This window comes from Pundamilia nyererei, unplaced genomic scaffold, assembly GCF_000239375.1.
Source record: "Pundamilia nyererei isolate P.nyererei 1_Seehausen unplaced genomic scaffold, PunNye1.0 scaffold00024, whole genome shotgun sequence".
NCBI classification, from domain to species: domain Eukaryota; kingdom Metazoa; phylum Chordata; class Actinopteri; order Cichliformes; family Cichlidae; genus Pundamilia; species Pundamilia nyererei.
In genome coordinates this window covers 4,422,654-4,443,590 of record NW_005187425.1, presented here as the reverse complement: position 1 = coordinate 4,443,590, position 20,937 = coordinate 4,422,654, and the positions used below count along the sequence as shown (strand labels likewise).

The following is a 20,937-nucleotide window of genomic DNA, read 5'->3' as shown; positions in this document are numbered from 1 at the left end:
TCTAGGGGATAGACCCTTTCCCAACTTACATTAGATGAGTGGCAGGGTAAACCCTTACCAGCCAATCACAGAACTAACAGACAACCACACACATTCGCACCTACAGCTAATCTAGCATGCATGTCTTTGAACTGTGGAACATTGTTGAAAGTAGCCAAAGAAAGCCCACATTGTCACAGGAATAACTATTAAATAAAAATGACCAAGGAAATGACCAAGATTATCATCAGGTTCGGTGAGGTGAGTTGGAAGTGCTGATCATTAACAACCTCCCATTGCGCCACCCTGACTGTAATCACTGACTTTCAAAACACAGCTTTGGCTAGGAGATATGATGCAAACCTGGAGTTTATAGCATGCCACTGCTAGTTTTAGGATCCATTTTTGAAATGAGCATTATTTTTTACTTGCTTCTCTCCAACTGAGGCATCTGTCATAAAGATGTAATAGCAATGCTGTCATACCCAGGAGAATGAAGTCAAATCAGCTGCAACCCTGCAAATGGATATCTTGGCTTGTAGGATCACTTCAGCAGTTTCCTGCCCACTGATTTCATGACTGATCCCGATGGAACGTAGGTCAAACAAGACCTCGTCATGGGTTGAGCCACAGCCAAGCAGTGTGTCCTCTGATGTTCTTGGTCCTGCCCTTAGTGATAGATTTCTGTTGGCAACACAATAAAATGCATCATATTCTTGTTCATTTGTAGCTGTGATTGGAGATATTTTATCCAGCTGAGGTTTAATGAGTAAAACAAAGAGGAAGTGATTAACGGGAATGTACAAATGGCATCTGTCTTCTTCTTTCATCTCTCTTTCTGGAGGCTTATTCTGTCTACTTTTTCTGGTGCAAGTCTTATCAAAGGCTCAACTTCATGAGGAAAGTTCAAGAGCAATTGCAGACCTCTGAAAACTGTTGAATTCCTTAAAGTTAACTTTAGGCTACGCTGATTTCTTGCTATCCAATTCATTGTTTGAAATGCAATTTACAACCTCTGTATGTTTCCATAGGTTGGTGGTTTGTCAGCACTGCAGAGGAGCAGGGCTGGGTCCCTGCTACCTATCTCAACTCTCACAGTGGCACACGGGATGACTTGGAGCTGGGTGCCTCTAAAGTTGGGGAAGGTAAGTAACTGCAAACGCTTCAGTCTTTGCCCACCCACACACGTTTGCACATGTAAACACAACCTCACCCACTCCACTGTACCCACACACAGAAACCACTTTTGCCCTCAATCCTCAGTCTTTGATCCGTGACAAAATAAAAATAAAAAACCTCACCGCTGCTGGTCTACGGTAACAACTGAGGCTGGGCCGGGTGAGCATGTTACTCTGTCTGCTTGCCATCATAAGCACATCAGAACAGAGTGTAGATTCAGACCTGGGTAAACATCAAGGAGGAGGGCCAAGAGAGACCAGGCCTCAATGTTTCAAAGGATGTGCTGTGCAGTGCTGCACTGTACAAGAAAGATACAGTGCAGTATTAAGTGATACGCCCGCCGTGTAGTGTAGCTCATGAAAGAGGCGTGTGTTTTCATTGAATAAAAATGAATATTTCTGGAGTCATGCTCTTTAAATCATGGTTATCGTTAAAGAAAGAAAGCTCTGACATGACTCACGCTATTTCATGTCCGCTTACCATTGAAGATGATGGATGTTAAGTTTCGTGAGCTTACTGGAGCCAGAGAAGGATCCAAAACAGTCGTAACATACACACCTATGAAGAGTTTGGTTTGCCAGAAATGTGAAACTGACGTGTGAAGCTGCAGACAGCATCCAACTGCCTTGATGGCCCTTTCAGATACAGTTATCAAGCCATCTACGAGCGACTAATGCTGTCTCACTCCCCAAGCATTTTCAACGTTAGTGGAGAGAGCACTTTAATCATAGGCCAGAAGAGCTCAATTAGTGTCAGATGCGCAAACTTTGATCATTTTGGCAGGTATTGCAGCAACTGCAGGATATTTGTTAAGATATATGCAACATTGTGTTAGAGAAAACCCAAAAAACTGGAGGTACGGAAATAATTAAGTTGCATATTACACTTCCAAACAAACATCAAGATTTTCCAGCACTCTGGCCAAACATCTTTTTGCTGCACAACTGGTGTAACAATGGGACTCAGAATCCCTGCGGTGTTGTATATCTTATGACTCAGTGGTGGAAGAAGAGAGTGAACACACAAGGCTAGTCAGTATTAATGTTTTGCATTATGTTAAATAAGTTAAAATGCCCTTTTCTCCTCTCAGAATACAACAAATGGATAACACACAGGCGCATAGCTATATGCAAACCATGCACTCCTATCTCCTTTTTTGGAGTTATCTCTTTACTGAGTTAACCAGTAGGGGGTTTAGGAAGGACAGTCTGTCAGTGTAATTAATGTTTATGTGTCTCATGAGTCTTAGAAATGGCATGAACCTCTTAAAACAACTCTTTATCAGTTCTGCGGTCTTCAGCTGATTGTGCACAACCACATAGTCACTTTGACCCCTCCCCAAGAAAACAACAACATATTTTTCAAAAATTGGTTTTCTGATTCTGATAATGATAGTTGTTGAAAGCTCAGACATCTTCTGATTTGAGTTTACCCACTGATGGAAGCGTAAACAAACCCTCATCCTCCTTGTTTTGGTAGTAGAAAATAAGAGGAAAATAATGATACTGCCAGCACTGACACAAATGATAGTCATGTATTTTTGGGAGTGCAGCTATTTACCTTAGTCCAATATATCTGCCTACCAGTATCACTAAACACATTATTTTTGCTTTGTTTAGCATGTGCAAACAGTAAGGTGTGGAACAATAATGTGTGACTTTATGAAGACGTTTTGTGCCGAATTATTTCTTTCCTCTGAGGAAACTGGTGGGGAAAATAGACTGGCATATAGCCACCAGTAAAATGGCAAACTGATGTACTTATACTTTGGTTTTTGTGAACATTAAAGAAGTAAAATAAAATGTATTAACTGGTTAGATGCTGAGTCTTTGTGTAAAGTTTAGCTGCTTTGTGTGTATGATTCAGACTTGAAATCTTTTATAACCAAATGTTTTTACTGTCTCTTTAAAATTTCTATATAAAAAGGATCTTGTTTAATGTCTGAACTGTTGGAATCATTTCCATTTTAGCCATCTTATATTTAAAATACAAGGAAATATGGACCCTTCTAGGTACACATCTCTAACCAGCCCCTTTAAGGCAATATGCGTCCCACATGCTCAATTACAAGCCACAGAGGAGATGTCTTGGTTTTTAACATTTCTTTTGTAACCTCCATCCACTCATGCTAACTGTCCACCATGTTTTGCGTTGTGGTCGTGTTTTAGTGTCCTCCATGTAGCTAATAATGGATCCATGTCATTTGTGTGTTGTGTGTTTGTGTAACATTTGTGCTTGCTCTTCATGTCTCCATGTTTGTTTGATCCTTCCTTGTCATCTGGTCGCCGTGTGTGTGTGTGTGTGTGTGTCAGTTACTAAGCGACACAAGGCTCATCTGAAGAGGCTGGACCGGAGATGGACGTTGGGGGGTGTCATCAGCAGGCAGCAGAGCCGAGGTGAACTGAGAAACATGCTGCATCGCCTCCCTCCTTCCTTCCCTCCCTTCTCTTTTTGTTACTGTTGTCCTCACCCCATCTCATTTATTGTCTCTTATCACATGACTCAACTTTTATCACATGCACATATTTGTTCAGGCTTGCATTCTGCATTGTCCTCCAGCAAATGCAGTTATCACGAGCCACAATCCACAACTAACCACTAACTGACGTTAATATGAAACGGGCCTGGAAAGCAAAGGTGAAATCAGCAACTTTATATACACTAATTATTGATGCTAAGCTCAAATTATGCTACAAAATTGCTCCGCGTAAGCGTTTTTATTAAAATTATACTCCGCATGCCAAAGCCAATCGTCTCCAAATCACAGAGGAAAAAAAAACAAAAAACTACCCACTCATCTGAAAGTAGTTGCGTAATAGACTTAGGAATGCCTTATGCTGCAGTTTAGAGCCATATTTTACATTTTATGAGCAAATGAAGCGTGTATGTAGATCTGTAATAAGTGTGTGTTCTGTCAAAGTGTGGTACAAACAGACATTTCTCTCCTGGTTTGCTGCAGATAGCAACCAGTATTGACTGATAAACAAAGAGTCTTATTAATCTTCCACTTAGTTTGCGAGCAAACTTGCACATTCTTACCGCAGCCAGGGGTTTTCTTCACAAGAGATGCATTTGGATGGCTGACAGAGGAGCAAGGATAGGCTATTGAGTTCAGCCCAAACTTTGCACTTGGCAGTGCATGCTGCTCTCTAGAGTGGAGAGAGAGTAGTTTCCACCCCATGACTGAAATTCAGCTTTGCGTTTTGTTTTGTTTTTTTGCTGACTCCACATGAACACTTTATAACACCGATGCATGTTGTGGTTACTATAACATCTGATTCAGAATTTCCCTTCATTGGATATTGTTGAAGACTGTTTGAAAGAAGTTGGTAACAGGCAAACGATTTAGCAGCCCCAACACAAAGTGGCCGGAAGAACCAGGGAAAAGGAAAATAAAGCATTCAGAAAATATCCTGTACCCAACGAGTTTGAAAGGACTTACTATCCCACAGCCATTTAAGCTGCCTACACAACCTTGGAAATGGGTGGAGAAAAGGAAAACAGAATAATTTGTTACCACAGTGTTGATTCCTGTGAACCAGCTGGGAAGACGGCATACAGAACAGCACTTTTTTTATGTGCTCCTCTCTTTTTTTATGAGCACACCTCTTCTCCTTGTGTTCCCTGTGTTTAGACAGGAATTGCCATAATGACAGGAAATGATGACTTGGCTCTGGCCCTCGGCCTCATGGGAATGCATAAATCAGCGTGGTGCCTCTGCTTTCTGTTATGTGCTGAGTTAGGAGATACTCCCTGTCGAAAGGACAAGGACACTTTTAAGACACTAGTTTGACCCATGTGCTGTAGTTTCCCATGGTCATGTTATAGAACTAATTACGTTCTGTCAGTGGAGCTGAAAATGACCACAAGGTTTTTATTCTTGGCTCTATTTGAGTGGAGCTGCATGATTCACAGTTCATAATTATGCTTATGTGATTTATACTGCACTTTTTCACTGCCTGAAACATTTCGTCTCACTTTGGGCAAAAACATTCTTCTGATTGGCTGTCCCTCTAAAACAGAAGGTTTGAAAGAGGAGGCTTCTGTGCTGAGATGGCCCCGCTTAGTGTATCTGCTTTCACTTATTTTCATACAGAACCAAGACTAAAATATACGTTCACATGCCAATAAAGCATTTTAGAATATTATTTTGCCAACACTGGCTGCAAGCAGAATATTTCTTCAAGGGCTTTGCAATAAATAAATAAAAACTATATTCTTAGATTTAGCTGGAGCTAATAGGAGCTTCATGCAATCTGAGGGGTTAAATCAAGCAGGTCAGTTGTTTTTTTGTTTCGTTTTTTTTAAAGTTGGCCTTTCTGTGTGCCTCATTTTCTCTTTCCACAAACTGTTTCTCTGCATTGCTATTAGGATTTGTTTTATCTGAACTTGGGCATTATTCTTCTTACAGAGATATATTCCTTCGCTTACATGAAAGCACTGCTATCACGTGTGCATAATCACTGTGTATATTTAGTGCTATTTTAAGCAATGCGAACCTATTCTGCACCACCAGGGTGCCCCACTGCTCCTTATTTGTGCTGGGAATCAGACTGGAACTCATAATCCATTACCAGTGATAATGATGCAAACATTCCAAGTTACAATGGGTTTTATTGCTGTGTGAGACATTGCTAAACAGTTGCTAACACTGCAGCACATCTGTGTACGTTAACGACATGAATTAATTATGTCCTTTAGTTATTTCTTAGGTTGATAAAGAAAAATTTATAGACAAATCTCACATGCCATTTGAGCCATACTCACACATCTGCCTGAAAGCACATCCAGTCTGTTTCATCTCACAGGTCTGGTGTATCTCAGGGTAATCTATCATTATATATTGCTTCATAATTTAATGTGTCATCTCATTACTGAAGTGTAGTCATAAAAATCTAGTCTAGATTTATATAGAAGTCTATAAAAAGATTTATAGATTATACAGTTTTCTGTCTTGTTTTTTTGTTTCCATTAAATATTTTGTTTTCGGAGATCTCGTTGCTGTCAAAATCTGAACTCATTCTCTTTTGCAGAAGAGAAGTACATAACAGTGCAGCCCTACTCGAGCCAAGGGAAAGATGAAATTGCTTTTGAGAAAGGTGTCACTGTGGAGGTGATTCAGAAGAATCTGGAAGGCTGGTGGTTTATCAGGTACAGTACAGCTCTCCTTACTTGCTTCTGACATTTTTTTTTTTTTTTCCCCATTTTTTTCTTTTTCTCCTCCAACTTACTTCACAGGTACCAAGATAAGGAGGGCTGGGCTCCAGCGTCTTACCTCAAAAAGATGAAGGATGACTTCTCTCCCCGTAAGAAGACTGTGACAGGCCCAGTGGAGATCATAGGAAACATCATGGAGATCAGCAACCTCCTTAACAAGAAAGCTTTAAGTGAGAAGGATGTGCAGACTGAAGGTGTCCCAGAGAGTCCACAGGTCGCCAGGAGGGAGATAAGCTTGCCAATCCCCTGCGCTGACGCCAGCCCTGTTAATGCCTCACAGGATGGAAACAGCAAAGCAGAGCCTGCTTCACCCGCTATAGCCAGAATTGCCCCACATCGGGTAGAAATTGGTTAGTCATGCCCCTGACATTTTTTGTCATAGTGACTTGAATATTATCAAATGTGGGCAGATATCTTTTGAATCTATGATATATTGACGTAAAGCAAATTCATTAAATGTAACCAAACCATGTGTGATTTTTCTGTTATTTTCTCACAGGTTCTCCCATTCTCAGGCAAAAACCTCCTCCTCGGAGAGATGCAACCCTGGTAAGAGTGATGATATTTCAGTCATCCATCTATCCCTCTATACATGTAATTATTATTTTTGGTTGATAAAGGTCAGAAAGCGTGAAAAAATGGTGTTAATAATAAATGTATACAACTTGTAAGCAATTATGAATGATTTTGATCATTGTTGAAGAACAAACCGGTAAATCTTTACTTAAAAAGACATATCACAGGGAAAATGTTACTGCATTCATCTCAAGGTAATGAGTGTGCACGGGACTTTGTTACTCGTGACTTTTCCTTCATACAGACATTTACCAACATACAACAATGTGTAATTGAAGAAGTATTCACATTGTTTAATTTAATGTCCTGTTCATCTACCAGCATATTTTAATTTTTTAAAGATAAAAGTACCCATTCTGATAAAAACAAACAAACATACAAACAAAAAACTCCAAACCTTATGAAAGTGACACTGATTCAATATGTAAGCACTCTGTAGAGCAGCGGCCCCCGACCTTTTATGCGCCACGGACCAGCCATACAACAAAATAAAACAGTCCCGGTACCAAAAAAAGGAGATTTATGCATAACACACGGGAAAAGACCCTGGAAAACCGAGTTAATGATAAAAACAATAAAAAATACCGATATAAAGCCCTGAAAACCATAAATTTGACACCCGAGCCTCAACTCTGTTACCAAACGACTCACGGACCGGTACCAGTCCGTGGCCCGGGGGTTGGGGACTGCTGCTGTCGAGGATAATGTGTACTGCTGGAAACACTGTATTATTTATTATTATTATACATTTAAATTAAGTGGAGAAAAAAACTACTATTAGCGTCTTATATGTAGGGGTTTGAATATAAACTAGAAATGAAATTTTTTAATCACTGACAATAAATCTAATAGAACCCATTTTGTATTCATGTAGGGATTTCAGTTGCCCTCTCCTCCAGAGCCCCCTACAGTTGAAGCAGAGTATTACACCATTGCAGATTTCCAGTCCTGTATATCTGATGGCATCAGTTTCAACGGAGGACAAAAAGCTGAGGTAAGCGCTCTTTATTTTAAGGCACAAGATTACCACAAACATCAGTCACATATCTCTTGCTCAATAGCTCAATAACACCTCTGAAATTAAAATGTGTAAAATGGCTTCAAATAAAGACAAAAATATACTTTTTTTTTTCTTTGGAAATGTGTTTTAGGTCATTGAGAAAAACTCTGGTGGCTGGTGGTATGTCCAGATAGGAGAAAAGGAGGGGTGGGCTCCCTGCTCCTACATTGACAAACGTAAAAAACCCAACCTGAATCGTAGAACAAGCACTTTGTGCCGCCCAAAAATTCCACCTCCAGCTCCACCTGTCAAGAAACAGGACTCGGTGGAGACTGCACCCCCCAGCAGCCCTGGGTCTGAGGCCCCAGAATCTCCTGTGTCTCCTGGTAAGCCTGTCTATGAAGAGCCAGAATATGATGTCCCTGCCATTGGCGATCTGGACCTGGAGTCTGAGTTTGAGTTTCTGAGAGGAGAAAGTTCCTTGGTTGATGGAAAGAATGAGGACACTTCCTCAGAGAAGGGCTCTCACATGTCCTCAAAGCCTTCACCAGCCTCATCACTCCACAGTGCCTCCTTCAAGATGGGTGAGTCATTTGAAGATGGCCACGAGGCAGAGGGAGAGGCCGAAGGTGAGGAAGAATGTATCTATGAGAATGATGGCTTTCGACCATTCAGGGAGACCCCAGAGAGGCAGTGCAGCAGGGACTCCAATTCCTCCAAGACAAATGTCTTGTCACAAACTGACAAGACTGCACACCCAACATCTGGTGGACGGAAACCTGCAGGTAATAAGCTCAAGATTGACTTGAATGGGAGCTCATTTTCAACCAAAACTGATGAGGCATCCAGTCCAAAATCTGCCTCCACTGAGTCCACTCCAGATCTATCTAGACCTAAGAAAGACCAGGAGGAAAGCAAGCCATCCTCATCCACCAAATCTTCCTCTAAGCTAAGGCCAGTGGTGAGGCCCAAACCACAGCTAGCAAAGAGTTCCAGTGCAGAGAAGATGGACATCAGCACATTAAGAAGGCAATTACGGCCAACGGGACAGCTGAAGAATGGTACCAAAGCTAAAGGTGAGGACTTGGAGACCGCTTCAGTTATCTCCTCTGAGGACTCCTTCTCATCTCAGAGCACATCAGATCTCTCCTCCATCTATTCTAAAGGCAGCCGAGGAGACTCTGACCTGGAAGGTTGTAGCCTGTACCGCACCACAGACCCTTACGAGAAAGTCCAAGAGTCTGAGCTTAGCTTTCCTGGTGGAGTGGAGGTGGAGGTGCTGGAGAAGCAGGAAAGTGGCTGGTGGTATATTCGCTGGGGAGATGCAGAGGGTTGGGCTCCAACTTATTACCTGGAACCTGTCAGGCCACAGGATGACACGGCAGGATCCGAATCCGATGGCACTCCGACTAAACCTGGAAGCCTTAGCAAGTCCAACAGTCTGGAGAAGAATGAACAAAGGGTGCGCGCATTGAATAATATTAACCAAAACCTAAAGAAGGTCACTCCACCCATCCCCTCCAAGCCTCCAGGTGGTCTCTCCAAACCTACGGGTTTGTTTGGCGCGTTCAAGCAGAACAGCATCAAGCAGCAGCAGGTTGTCAGACCGCAATCTGTCTTCATCTCAGCCCCCATCAGAGACGGTCCCAGCCCTGTTGGCTCTCTCAGGAGAAATGAGTCTCTCAACTCAACAGATCACCCACGCGCCAGCCCCACAGTGCGGCGCAATGCCTCCTTTGGCACTGTGCCACGCAGTTTGGCACCAAATAACATAGCACTGCCAAGCAGGAACAGATCTGGTACTGGCAGCTCTGAATCCCTTGGTGTCAGCTCTCAGAAGAATGCCCTTCCTGTATCTACAGTGAAACCCAAGCCCCACATCATCCATAACAATCTCAGAGAGGTTTACATCTCCATAGCAGACTACCCCGGTGATGAGGAGACGATGGGATTTCCTGAGGGGACGAGTCTGGAGGTTCTTGAAAAAAACCCCAATGGGTGGTGGTACTGCAAAGTTCTGGACAATGGCAGACCAAGGAAAGGATGGGTGCCCTCAAATTACCTCGAGAAAAAGCACTAGCACTCGTGTATGGAGCTGGCAGAACTCTGGACATGCGTGTAAAGACTACTCTAACAGACTTATTTTGTAAAAAAAAAAAGAAAAAAAAAGCTAACTCCCGGACATTAAATCCGGATTGAATTCCGGTACCTTTGCCAAAGCGAGCGCCCCCATCAAATTTTAACTTTGTAATGAAACAATGCATCTGGTAATATGAATCTACATGATAGAGTGCCTAAGACTTTGCATCAGGAACAATGTATCTGTGTTGGACTTAACAACAACCAAAGACAACACCAGAGAGTGGAAGAGTGAGTTAACGATATTCTCCAGTGGTTACCTTTAACTTGAAATAAGACGTCATTTTGTGTCTGCTCCTCGAACCCCTTTCTGTTAGTTTTTAACATAATTTTATTAAACACATTTTAAGAACTTAAAGCTTACTGCATGTTTGAAATGATTCATTATACTGACGATGCCTTGAGCTGTTGAAATTAAACCTTTTTTTAATTGTTATTTTTTACAGTATTTCCTAAAGAAAATCTCTGTTGTTGCCAAAGCTGCTTTGTGTTAGTAAAATTTTGGTGCTGCATGTTTTTTTTATATCTCTTTATACTGTATGTCACCTTCATGTGAAATATTTTATCCATTTAATTATGTAATTTTGTCCTCATGAAATAATTTGCAAGCATTTTCTCTCCCTTAAAGTTCAAAACAGTTACAGCAGAGCTCCCTTAACTTTTTTTTTTAATTTCAGAGGCAAAAGCTCAGTGCAAATGTTGTAAATTCATTACTTAATAATTATGTTAATACATGTTTTATTATTACAAAGGCAAAAGTCATTTAAACCTTTCTAAAATGAACTGCTCTATTAATTATAATAACATTTTGAATTTCTGCTGGGCAGTAAATTTGACAGTATTCCTTTTTTGGGGGGACGCTCACCTTCTCACTTTTGTTTGATGTTAACTGTTTGATCAGTGATGATAACTAAAGTGCCAAAAGAATTACTTTAATAAATGCACTTTTGAACATTCATTTGTTCTTTCATCTGTTTTTTTAAATTTAATTTAATTTTAAAATTTTACCTGTACTTGCTGTTTTCCTACTTCCATGGTTCCCAACATACATATAAAAGAACATGGCAGCATGGAACTATTTTCTTTGGACGGATGAAACTAAACATATCAACACAAACACCTCATACCAATTGCCAATTATGGTGGTGGAGGGGAAATGAGTTGGTTTATTTTGCTGCCATAGGACCCAGGCACCTGATCCCTGAGTCTATTGTGAACTCCTCTGAATACCAAAGTATTCTAGAGTCAAATGTGATGCCAAGCTTGGCCAAAATTGAGTCATAAAGAGGACAGTTTACTTTTTTCAGCCATTCTGTTGTAGAATGGAAAGAAAAGAAAAGAATCAAGATGTTGCAGTGGACCTTTCAAAGTCCAGACCAGAATTTAAATAAAATTATATGCTGGGACATATGTAAATGTTTCAAAGAACTAAAGAAGGGTGGGCCAAATTTGTTCATCAGCACTTTGAAAGATTGCTAAACTCATACATAAAAAGGATCCTTTCAAGTTATTGCTGCTAAAAACTGTTCTAAAGTTCTTTGAAAACGGTCTTTTTCACAAAACTGCATTATTGAACAGCATTAATTATGTAAAATGGGATGTACATATAGAATTCTGATACTCCTTAAATGCTGCTAGAATGCTTCATTTTTAATATTTTCTGTCTCTTTTTTTTAGGACCTATCAAGGAAGAAAAAATAACGAGTCATCTTTCACACATTTAAAAAACTGATATTGTTGTAAAAGTGATAAACCAAAATGAGATTATTCCTGTCTGCGTTGCAGGTGTGTTTAGGGGCACTTCTTTATTGTGAGTGAATGTGATCATTATCATCTGAGCAGATTGAGAGCTAGAAGGGCACACTAAGAGGACATCCTCTCCCAAGGCCAATACCTTGTTTCACAAAAGCATTTTGATTCGGCACCCACTCACAAAAGTTTTTTTCTCTTAATACAGCTCTCCACCAAGTTTCATGAAATTCTGGTGGGTAGTTTTTTTTGTATAATCCTGTTAACAGTTGACAGAAAGTATGATGAAATTCATTACCAGCCATAATCACTGGCAATAGGATACCCCTCAGTTCTCTTTCCACCTTTAACTTTGTAAAAGATCTCAGTATTGGATGTGTTTATATCTAGTTTCATTCCACATCTGCATATATCTATAGCTCTAATACAGCTCAAGTGTTTTACCAGCCAGATGATTTCATTCAAATAAATTAGATCATCCTGGGCTGCTTAGGATTCCATTCATTTCTAATGGACAGCAGCACTGCTTTAGGAGAACCTGCACGTTTGACATTGGCTTTCATTCTGCGGTTGCTGAGCGACTTAATTTAGCATCAACTCGCAAAGCAAAAGTTTAAGTTACCAGTCTGGAGACGTATAATATGATCGCCTTCAGCCGCAATCAGAGAAACACCAAATCAAAACACTGGAGTGGTTTTCCAGTGTCAGACTCTGCATATTTCATATATATCGGATTTGATTCCGGAATTGTAATAAGATTTACCGCCCACAGGAATTTAATGTGGAATATGTCCATCCCACTGTTGAGACTCGTGCAGTCATTGGCTTGGAACTAATTGTGGATGTCCATTCATCATCTTTATAACAAGTGAAATGTGCACAATTGCATGCATGTTTATCTACATGCATGCAATCGTGGCTCAAGAGTTGGGAGGTCGCCTTGTAATCGGAAGGTTGCCGGTTCGAGCCCCGGCTTGGACAGTCTCAATCGTTGTGTCCTTGGGCAAGACACTTCACTGTTGCCTACTGGTGGTGGTCAGAGGGCCCGGTGGCGCCAGTGTCCGGCAACCTCGCCTCTGTCAGTGCGCCCCAGGGTGTCTGTGGCTACACTGTAGCTTGCCATCACCAGTGTGTGAATGTGTGGGTGGATGACTGGATGTGTAAAGCGCTTTGGGGTCCTTAGGGACTAGTAAATATACAAACACAGGCCATTTACTTGTGAATGCAAATGATGAATCACATGGGTAAGACAGGGAGAAGAAGGGAATGCATTACACCATCGGGGACTTCAAATTTAAAAGCGATGTGTCCCTCATTGTGTCACCACAAGTATCTGAAAACTAGCTGATAGTTTATGATGATGAAATATGGAAAATGTGATTTATAGCACCTGGAAAGAAAATATTTGATTAACTATATATATGTAATGATTAAAGAATGGTACTAGAATCTATATTTATGGCCAATGGTCAAAGTTGATTCTATAAAATGAGATTCTTGTCAACCTACTGCCATTACTATTTATAAAAAATGGACTTGCCATGTATTGACTGAGTTTTTGAATGAAATATTTGTTTTTTTCAAAATGCACTGAAAGCTTTTTAAATCATACCGTCTGTGTTTTCTGCCTGGTGCATAAGATGCTGGACATGTTTCTGGCCACTGGATGGCAGCAGCACTCAGCATCTTGGTGCAGACAAAGCACTGCATCACTGTGACCTTCACCTGTGCCTTCATCAGCTCAATAATTACTGTAAGGCTGAAAGGACTCATTTGATATCAGGGACTTTAAAACAAAAAAATTGCAGTTTTTAAATAACACTTTTTAGAGTCTGTCCCTCGATGCCACCAATCTGACTGAGGAAAAGACTTTTACATCACACTGAATACCAAAAGCTGCTTAGTGCCTCGGCTACAGCAGAGGAACAAACACAAACTCAGACTGTCTGATGTGTAGTTAAAATTCAAAATCGATAGTGCCTTGCCTTCTTGGAATACAAATTTAATACATTAATACAAGTTGATAGTTTGCGCGTTTGACCAAACAGCTGTCTAGAAGAGATACCATAACACAGCTCAAACATGTCTGGCAAGCCCTTAAGCCTTCACAAGGCCCACAGCCAGGTTCACTGAGAGGTCTGAGTGGAAAGTCTGTGTGTACACAGACACCAGCGAGATGTACTGTATTCATGTCACTTTCACAGTCCCTGGTTGTGTATTTCCCTCTCACCTCTGAACACACTGCTGCCTGTTTCATGTCCGAACGTCGCAGGCTGTATTTGTGCCTATTGGAGTGCAGCTTAAAACCTTGCTGCATTAGAGCCAGGCCTGCAGGGTAGTAAATAACAGATGATGTTCACTCTGTCCAGGTCTACATACCACAACTCTAAACAGTTTCCCTGTGAGTTATAGCCGTTTACTAAAAGCCATTGCCTTTGTTATTCATATAGTATATGGTGGGATGTTAGTCAAGTATACTACTGCAGAGAATGTTTGTGTTGGGCGCCTTTTAGTTCTCGAGCTATTGCCTAATTTGAATTTTCATGTACAAGAGGTAAATCTCCCACAAATGAAACATTTGTATAATGTATATTTTGGGAAAAGGTAATGGCGCTAATGCACTTTCATTCCCCGTCTGTGCAAGATTGACTTCTTTTTTCCTGCTGTGCATAAAACAGAGAAAGCACCCCGGCAGTTAAATGGAAATGGTCAGTTTTCACTCTTTATTGTATCGAAAGAATTGCTCTGTGTGCTCTTTTCTTTTTTTTCTTTTTTTTTTGGTCATGTTATACAGTCATCGGAAATAACAGACAAAGAGGAAAGCCAGTGATTTTAATTTTATTTAACAAACAGAACATAATTAGCAAATTCAGAAACCACAAAGTAGCCCAGAAAACCAAAATAAAGAGCCAATTTTCTTGTCCAAAAATACACAATGCCCATCTTCACGTACTGCCTCATTCGGATTAGTTTGGTCACGTTTGGGGGGGAAAAAAGAAGCTCTCGGAATCAACAGAACTACTCACAGGCCACAACACAGTTTAAATACGCTCAATTAGGAGAAATATAAATTACCAAAAGGTAAAGCTAAACAATTCCAACTTTACATTTGATTTTCTCTTATTTGGCCTTTTGGGAAACTGATGAATAGTGATACCACTCTCTTATCTGTCTGGAGATGCAGCTCACCCGACTCTGTAGAAAGGCAACAAGTACCTCCAAAAATATCACACGGCTGCAATCAAAGTGTACAAATTACACCATTCACCACTTTTCCAGAGGATGTGTGACAGATTTGGCTGCACTATTATTTGGCAGGGACGAGTTGGCAGGCAAACAGCGAAGCCTTCGGGGTGTTTGTTCAGGTAGGCCACGGTTTGATGTGGTGTGGCAAACTTGTAAGCAAACAGTTGCTTATTTAAATATCCATCAGTTGTGAAGTAGCATTATCATCTGGTTCTCAGTTTCTCTAACTTTTAGAGAAAGTAATATTTGATTTTCTAGCTCCATGAAGAGCAACAGACTGAGATGACATTCCCAAAAGTCGAATGTTTCTCTCCGAAATCCTGGAAATGCTCAAGCGAAATACAAAAATGTAGTTAAATAGAGTGCTTGACTTAATGTACGTACCATGCAACCACTGGAGAGCGGAACGGATCATCTCATCTGAATCTTCACCGCAAAATGAATAAGCATTTCCCAAAATGTCAAACTATTTCTTTCAGTGAAAATCAGCTGACACAACCGCAGGGGCCTTTCAGGGAAATAAAAGTTTCCTTTTGTCTTTGTCTGCTAACCATAAAATAAACAATGTTCTTACTTTTTGGACACTACACCCACACATACGAAAGAAACAGTGATAATTTCTTATTGTAGCACTGAAAAATAAATAAACCTCATAATGTACAGTTAATATTACACTCATCAATACCGTTTCATCCATTTCAAATGTTCAGCAATGCTGGATTTCTGGTAATATTTGGTCAGGAAGGAAAACGAACCCAGGTAGAAATGTACACGGTGAGCATCTCTCAACGCTCACAACTAATTTCCAGTATTTTACACTGTAGTGACACAAACATTTCATTAGTAGCAGTGAATAAAAAGCACACGCTGATATTAAGTACATTGATGCGTTTGCTTCCAATCTTTTCGTGCTTCCACCTGTGGCTCCAAGATAAAAAAGGACCTTGGCATCCCTCTAGGTTTTCACAGTGAGGAGCCTAACTTTGTCCAAGCTTCTCTTTATTAAAAGGCACACTAGAAAACTTAGCTGTCCTTCAAATGATCCACACAGTAACTGCCAATTTTCCCCCACAAGACGACAAGCTCGAAAAGAAATCAGCACTTACTACTTTAAAGATGAGCAATGTTTCAGCGAGGCCAGAGTAACACCTGAACATATCTTGTGTTTCTTAACATTTCAAAGCAGTACATAATGCAAGAGATTAGTCAAGTGAAAGTGTCCTTGGAGTTTGCTTTTATCGATGGAGAGCAGCACTCAGAAACTGATATGCAAATGACATTTTTTACACAAATGTCCCACAATAACAAGCTACATCCTTGCCGCTGATGACAAACTTGCGATTTGTTTTAAATTTCCAATCTGCTCAAGGACACATAAATATGTCATAACTGAAAGCAATTATTCACGTTGAGATTCGATGCATGAAAGAGAGGGGCGTAACCTGAAGTAAGAGGAGCCATCTGTAACTTATGTGGGATTTCGTATTCCCTGATTCTTTCAGGGATGAAGAGGTTGATTCATCATCTTCATGTGCTCTTTCAGCATTTTAAAATGCTTCCCTGCCCACCACTGTTTATTTGGATGACGTTTGTGCAATTATAGCATCCAGCAGGCTTTAGCAACCAGCCAGAGATGGTGTGAACGGCTGCCAAGAAGCAGGACATGCAATCCACGCAAGTCCCTCATTTTACAGGCTTTCTAAAGTTGTATCTGGTACGTCTGCGTGAACATTTTCTTTACCCTGACATGCAGCAAAGACGCTTCTTTCTTCCCTGTCTCCATCCCAAACGTACAACATCCTCTCGCCTCCTTCCTCCTCCTCCTCACTGATTTACATGCTCATTCACCGCCAGCGTGACCTTCTGCGGTGACAACATTCACACTTTTTTACCCTTTGCGCAATCTTGCTTTGGCTGACATTCACAGAAGCACAGCAGGTGCTGAGATATTCAGCAGAACACTTCATTTATGACCCAACAGAGCTCCCTTTCCGGCTTTTCTTCAGCCTGTAGGGTCAGACATTTCTTTGTGTTTTATTGCTAGAGAAGCACTTTCACCACAAACACACCACACTCGCCACATTCTTTCTCTGTCTTTCTACTCATTCCTCACCGCGATCTGATCTTGCCATGAGCTTCTACTTAAAAAACCCCCAAAAAAACACTTTAACCAAGGCGGCCTGAAAAACTGCAATGGAGCAGCTGGTGAAACCACCGATTTATTTCTCCACTCCTCTGGACAATTTTAATTCTCATAAAACTAGCCAGCAGTGATGCTATCACCAGCAGACTGATGAGCTACTGTGGCAAAGTAGGACAGATGCCTCTTCAGATTACTTCTTCTCTTCAGTGGAAGTAGGTCAAGGTGTGTTGTTGTTGTGCTGTTACTACACAAAAATGTGTCTCCGTTGATCACACTGTACGTTTGGATTGATCTCTGATGAATCTCAGTGGACCAACTGTTAGCTTGCTAAGGATGTGCATTAGACATGATATAATTAAAACGCTTTAATGGTGGAGTTTAAAGTACCTGAGCCAGACTGCACACGCAAACGATCAAGGCTTGTGCCGTGTCTTTACAAAGTCTCACATGGCTTTGACAAGGTGCCGAGCTGAACCTGACATCGCCTATCGAGCCTACGTGCTCCGGTAGGTCTTGATGATATCTTTGATTGTCCTCCTGCAAATGGGGCAGCACGCGTTCGCCATCTTCTTGAGTTTGAGACCGCAGGCGTAGCAGAGACACATGTGCCCACAGGCGTAGAGGACCGTGTCCACTGCATTCTCATAGCAGATGGTGCATTCATCACTCCATGAGCTGGAACAGGATGGGAAGGTGGGGGACTCTGGATGGTTAGAGAATGGAGAGCTTGGGGTTGTACCTGGGGTGACAAAAGAAAGCCATTAGAGATATGCGAGTCTGAAGGTGAGGCAGAAAAACGGAAGAAACCTTCCAGGTAGTTCACCCAGACAGATTCAGCTCTGCTCAATCCGACGTACCCTACATCCAACGCATCTTTTATTTTACCTGTCAGCACTATTCCCCTATTTTTCCTGCTAATGAAGCTTCAGGACAACTTTGTGCAAGAATAACTGAGTGCGCACTCCAATCATCACTCCTGTTTTGCTGTCATACTGCCGGCAGCTTGGGACGGTAGTGATGTCAAGGATCGCTGCTTCACATCACCAAGGTAAATATTTGCTTCATGCACTGACGTGCTCATCGCGACTTGACGTCTTGGTGCTGTTCAGTCAGCGTTTGCGTGCTGCTGGCTGTTTCACTGCTCTGTTGCACCTCTGCATTTTAATAAATGTAAATTTTGTAAACATTTTCTTTTTATAAACACAATGGAAAATCTGGAAAAAACAAGGCATGTGGAAATACTTGAATCGGAGACCATGACATGGCTTGTAAAGATGTCACGAAACTTCTCCGAAAAGATACGCAAAGAAAGGAAAGAAAAAACCCCAAAATGCTTGGACAAACCTGTTGAGGAGGAAAAAAGCGTGTGGTAGTTGGAGTTGAGACTTGAATTGAGGTTGATATTCAAAGGAGTGTTGAGGTTGGACTCAGAGTTGCCACTGCAAAGCATTGTGGGTGTGTTTGGTGTAAATGATGGAGAGCTGGGCACCGATGGGCCTCGCAGATCTGGGTGCTGAGATGAGCCTGGGGATAGAGAGGAAACGATACCTCTATAGAAGTATTCAAAAGTGCCAAAGTTTCACATGCAAAGATTAAACATTTCACTTTTCAATCGTCCGCATCTTTGAGAGTCAGGGCTGATAATTAGCTAATGTAGGAGGTTTGATGTCTTGTTACATCTCTGTCGCTATCTCAGCCTGTCATTCTCTCCCTTACACGTACGTCAAATATTCTCTATCACCAAGCAGATGACTTATGAGTCTACAGTGTGTGTGTGGGCGTGTGAGTGAGTCAGGAGCCTATGAATTGATGTAATCTCCCCTCACCCTACTTTTCCTTCTTCCTTCACGAGCCCACAATACCTCCGGGTAGGGTACAAAAAAACCCCTCTCTACAGACGCTCTCTTGTGCGTCCCATGTGATGTGTCCCCATCTGCACCCAATAACTACAGGCTCTGGCGTCATACTGGCACTTCATCTCTCCTCACAGAAGAGCGTACCAACCCCGATTTCATAGAAAGACAAAATCTGATCAAGTCTGCCTGGCAGTCATGTAGCATTGTTGTTTTACATTGAAATACTGCTACACAGTTGGTTTGGTCACTTACTTGGCGCCACCATGCTTCCATGTGTCAAATTATCTAATATCAGTGGTTTTTTCATTCAATTCCACTATTTGCTTATCCAAATTTTCTTACAATACAATGTGGAGTGGAGAACAAGAAAAAAAAACGAAGAACCACAGATGGTGGGAAAATGCAGGAAAAAAGCAAAACGCTGTAAATTCACAAAAAAAGGAAGGGAAAACGTTAATAGGGTTTGTAAAATGTATACAGTTTGTTGCGTAACTGTAGCTACGTGCCCCTATTTGCTGCCCTGAACTCTGATGCCTTTTCCTTGGACCACTTGAACTGCTTGCAATTCAGTTTCAGTCTATGTAAACAAGTCATAGTAGCTTTTTAATCATGCAACCACCAGTGTGTTTGTGTGAAAGAAAGAAGAAAAAAAATCAGTAGATGGAGCAAAGCCTGCATGAACACACTGCTTCTGGTTATGCGTGCTTAAACGTTCCCTAATTTGCTTGCATTTAAGGTCAGCGCTGGGACTGATGATCGCAGCACTTTGCTGAGACACACTCTTCTCAGAGTCATCTGTTTATTTATTCCTAAAGTTATTATATATTTTAAAGTGAGAGGACGTATGCATACAGTAGCATTTAAACGGCACTCCATTAAGCGCTTATGTGGCAGCTCTGAGTTAATGTGTTGGTGAACTCCAATAAGGCCAAATGGATAACCTTCTTGTCTATTCATGTACCCTTCTGTCTTCTCTTGTATTATGCATTCATGGCTGGCTGTGAGATCGTGAGTATGTGTGTCTTTGGTTGTGCTGGCAGTGCAGGAGACTTATTTAGTGGTTGAGCATGTGTATAGTGGCTTTCAACACTTGTTTATTTACACATCAAGCAATTATGGATGAACATTAGCATTCCTCCACCAAACCCAAGTTTGATATTCGCTCTCCTTTTAGCCCTGTTTTACCCCCCACTTAACTCCTCCATTCATCCAGTACTGCATATTTTCTTTTAGCAACTAGCTTATGTGCTAGTACAGTGAACTCACTGCCATGCTAAACGTGTTTTCCTGGTGTCAGGTGTGAGGGAAACTCCTTTTTTTAACTGTGTTTTTGTCCTCATAAATTTTGCTAAAGGTTGACTAAATATTATTCTTTTTTACCACCATACCCCAAAATCCAATCAATTATGAGTCAGCTCTAGTTACTGCAATGCAGCCATGGGTTTTATATTAATGATGGATGTCATACCAGCATTTAAAAGAAAACAAGCAAGACATAAGGAGGTGGAGGAGGAAAGGCAGCCAAATCATAAAACATACCCTGCTTTGTCTTCTATTTTACTCTAAATGGGACCATAATTTAGAAAATGAACATCATATAGTATTAAAGAAGACCTGAATCTAGTGATTGAGACCACAGACTCACTGGAAAAGTATTTGATGAGATCATGAAATTAGTAGTAGGGTCATTTTCTCGTACTATCAGATTTCATTTGGGAACCAAAGAAGCGACCTTCTGCTGGCCATCTGAAAGATTGCTAGATTTTGATATTCTGTTTTGACAGCAAATAGAAAAATGCTGCAAAAGCACACACAAACCCCCCCCCCCCCCAAAAAACAATAGAAGTGGAACA

At 41.1% G+C, this 20,937-nt stretch overlaps 2 protein-coding genes across 3 annotated transcripts in view; one reads left to right on the top strand and one right to left on the bottom strand.

The window, feature by feature from the left end:
- LOC102208960 (SH3 and PX domain-containing protein 2A) overlaps positions 1 to 10,110 on the top strand; it is a 59,290-nt gene extending 49,180 nt beyond the window's left edge. The window contains exons 8-14 of one of the 2 annotated variants that reach the window (XM_005727465.1): positions 1,011 to 1,124; positions 3,471 to 3,554; positions 6,192 to 6,309; positions 6,397 to 6,725; positions 6,875 to 6,924; positions 7,826 to 7,945; positions 8,103 to 10,110. In XM_005727465.1, coding sequence (XP_005727522.1) covers positions 1,011 to 1,124; positions 3,471 to 3,554; positions 6,192 to 6,309; positions 6,397 to 6,725; positions 6,875 to 6,924; positions 7,826 to 7,945; positions 8,103 to 10,031 — 2,744 coding nt within the window. In that variant the 3' untranslated portion in view covers positions 10,032 to 10,110. The remainder of the gene's footprint in view (positions 1 to 1,010; positions 1,125 to 3,470; positions 3,555 to 6,191; positions 6,310 to 6,396; positions 6,726 to 6,874; positions 6,925 to 7,825; positions 7,946 to 8,102) is intronic. The other variant, XM_005727466.1, reaches the window with a different exon arrangement.
- Positions 10,111 to 14,661: 4,551 nt separating this feature from the next.
- Positions 14,662 to 20,937, bottom strand: part of LOC102208394 (E3 ubiquitin-protein ligase NEURL1-like) — a 34,612-nt gene continuing 28,336 nt past the window's right edge. Inside the window, exons 4-5 of the mRNA XM_005727463.1 lie at positions 18,573 to 18,752; positions 14,662 to 17,967 (exon numbers count right to left, since the gene is read on the bottom strand). Of these exons, the coding sequence (XP_005727520.1) occupies positions 17,723 to 17,967; positions 18,573 to 18,752 (425 nt within the window). The 3' untranslated portion in view covers positions 14,662 to 17,722. The remainder of the gene's footprint in view (positions 17,968 to 18,572; positions 18,753 to 20,937) is intronic.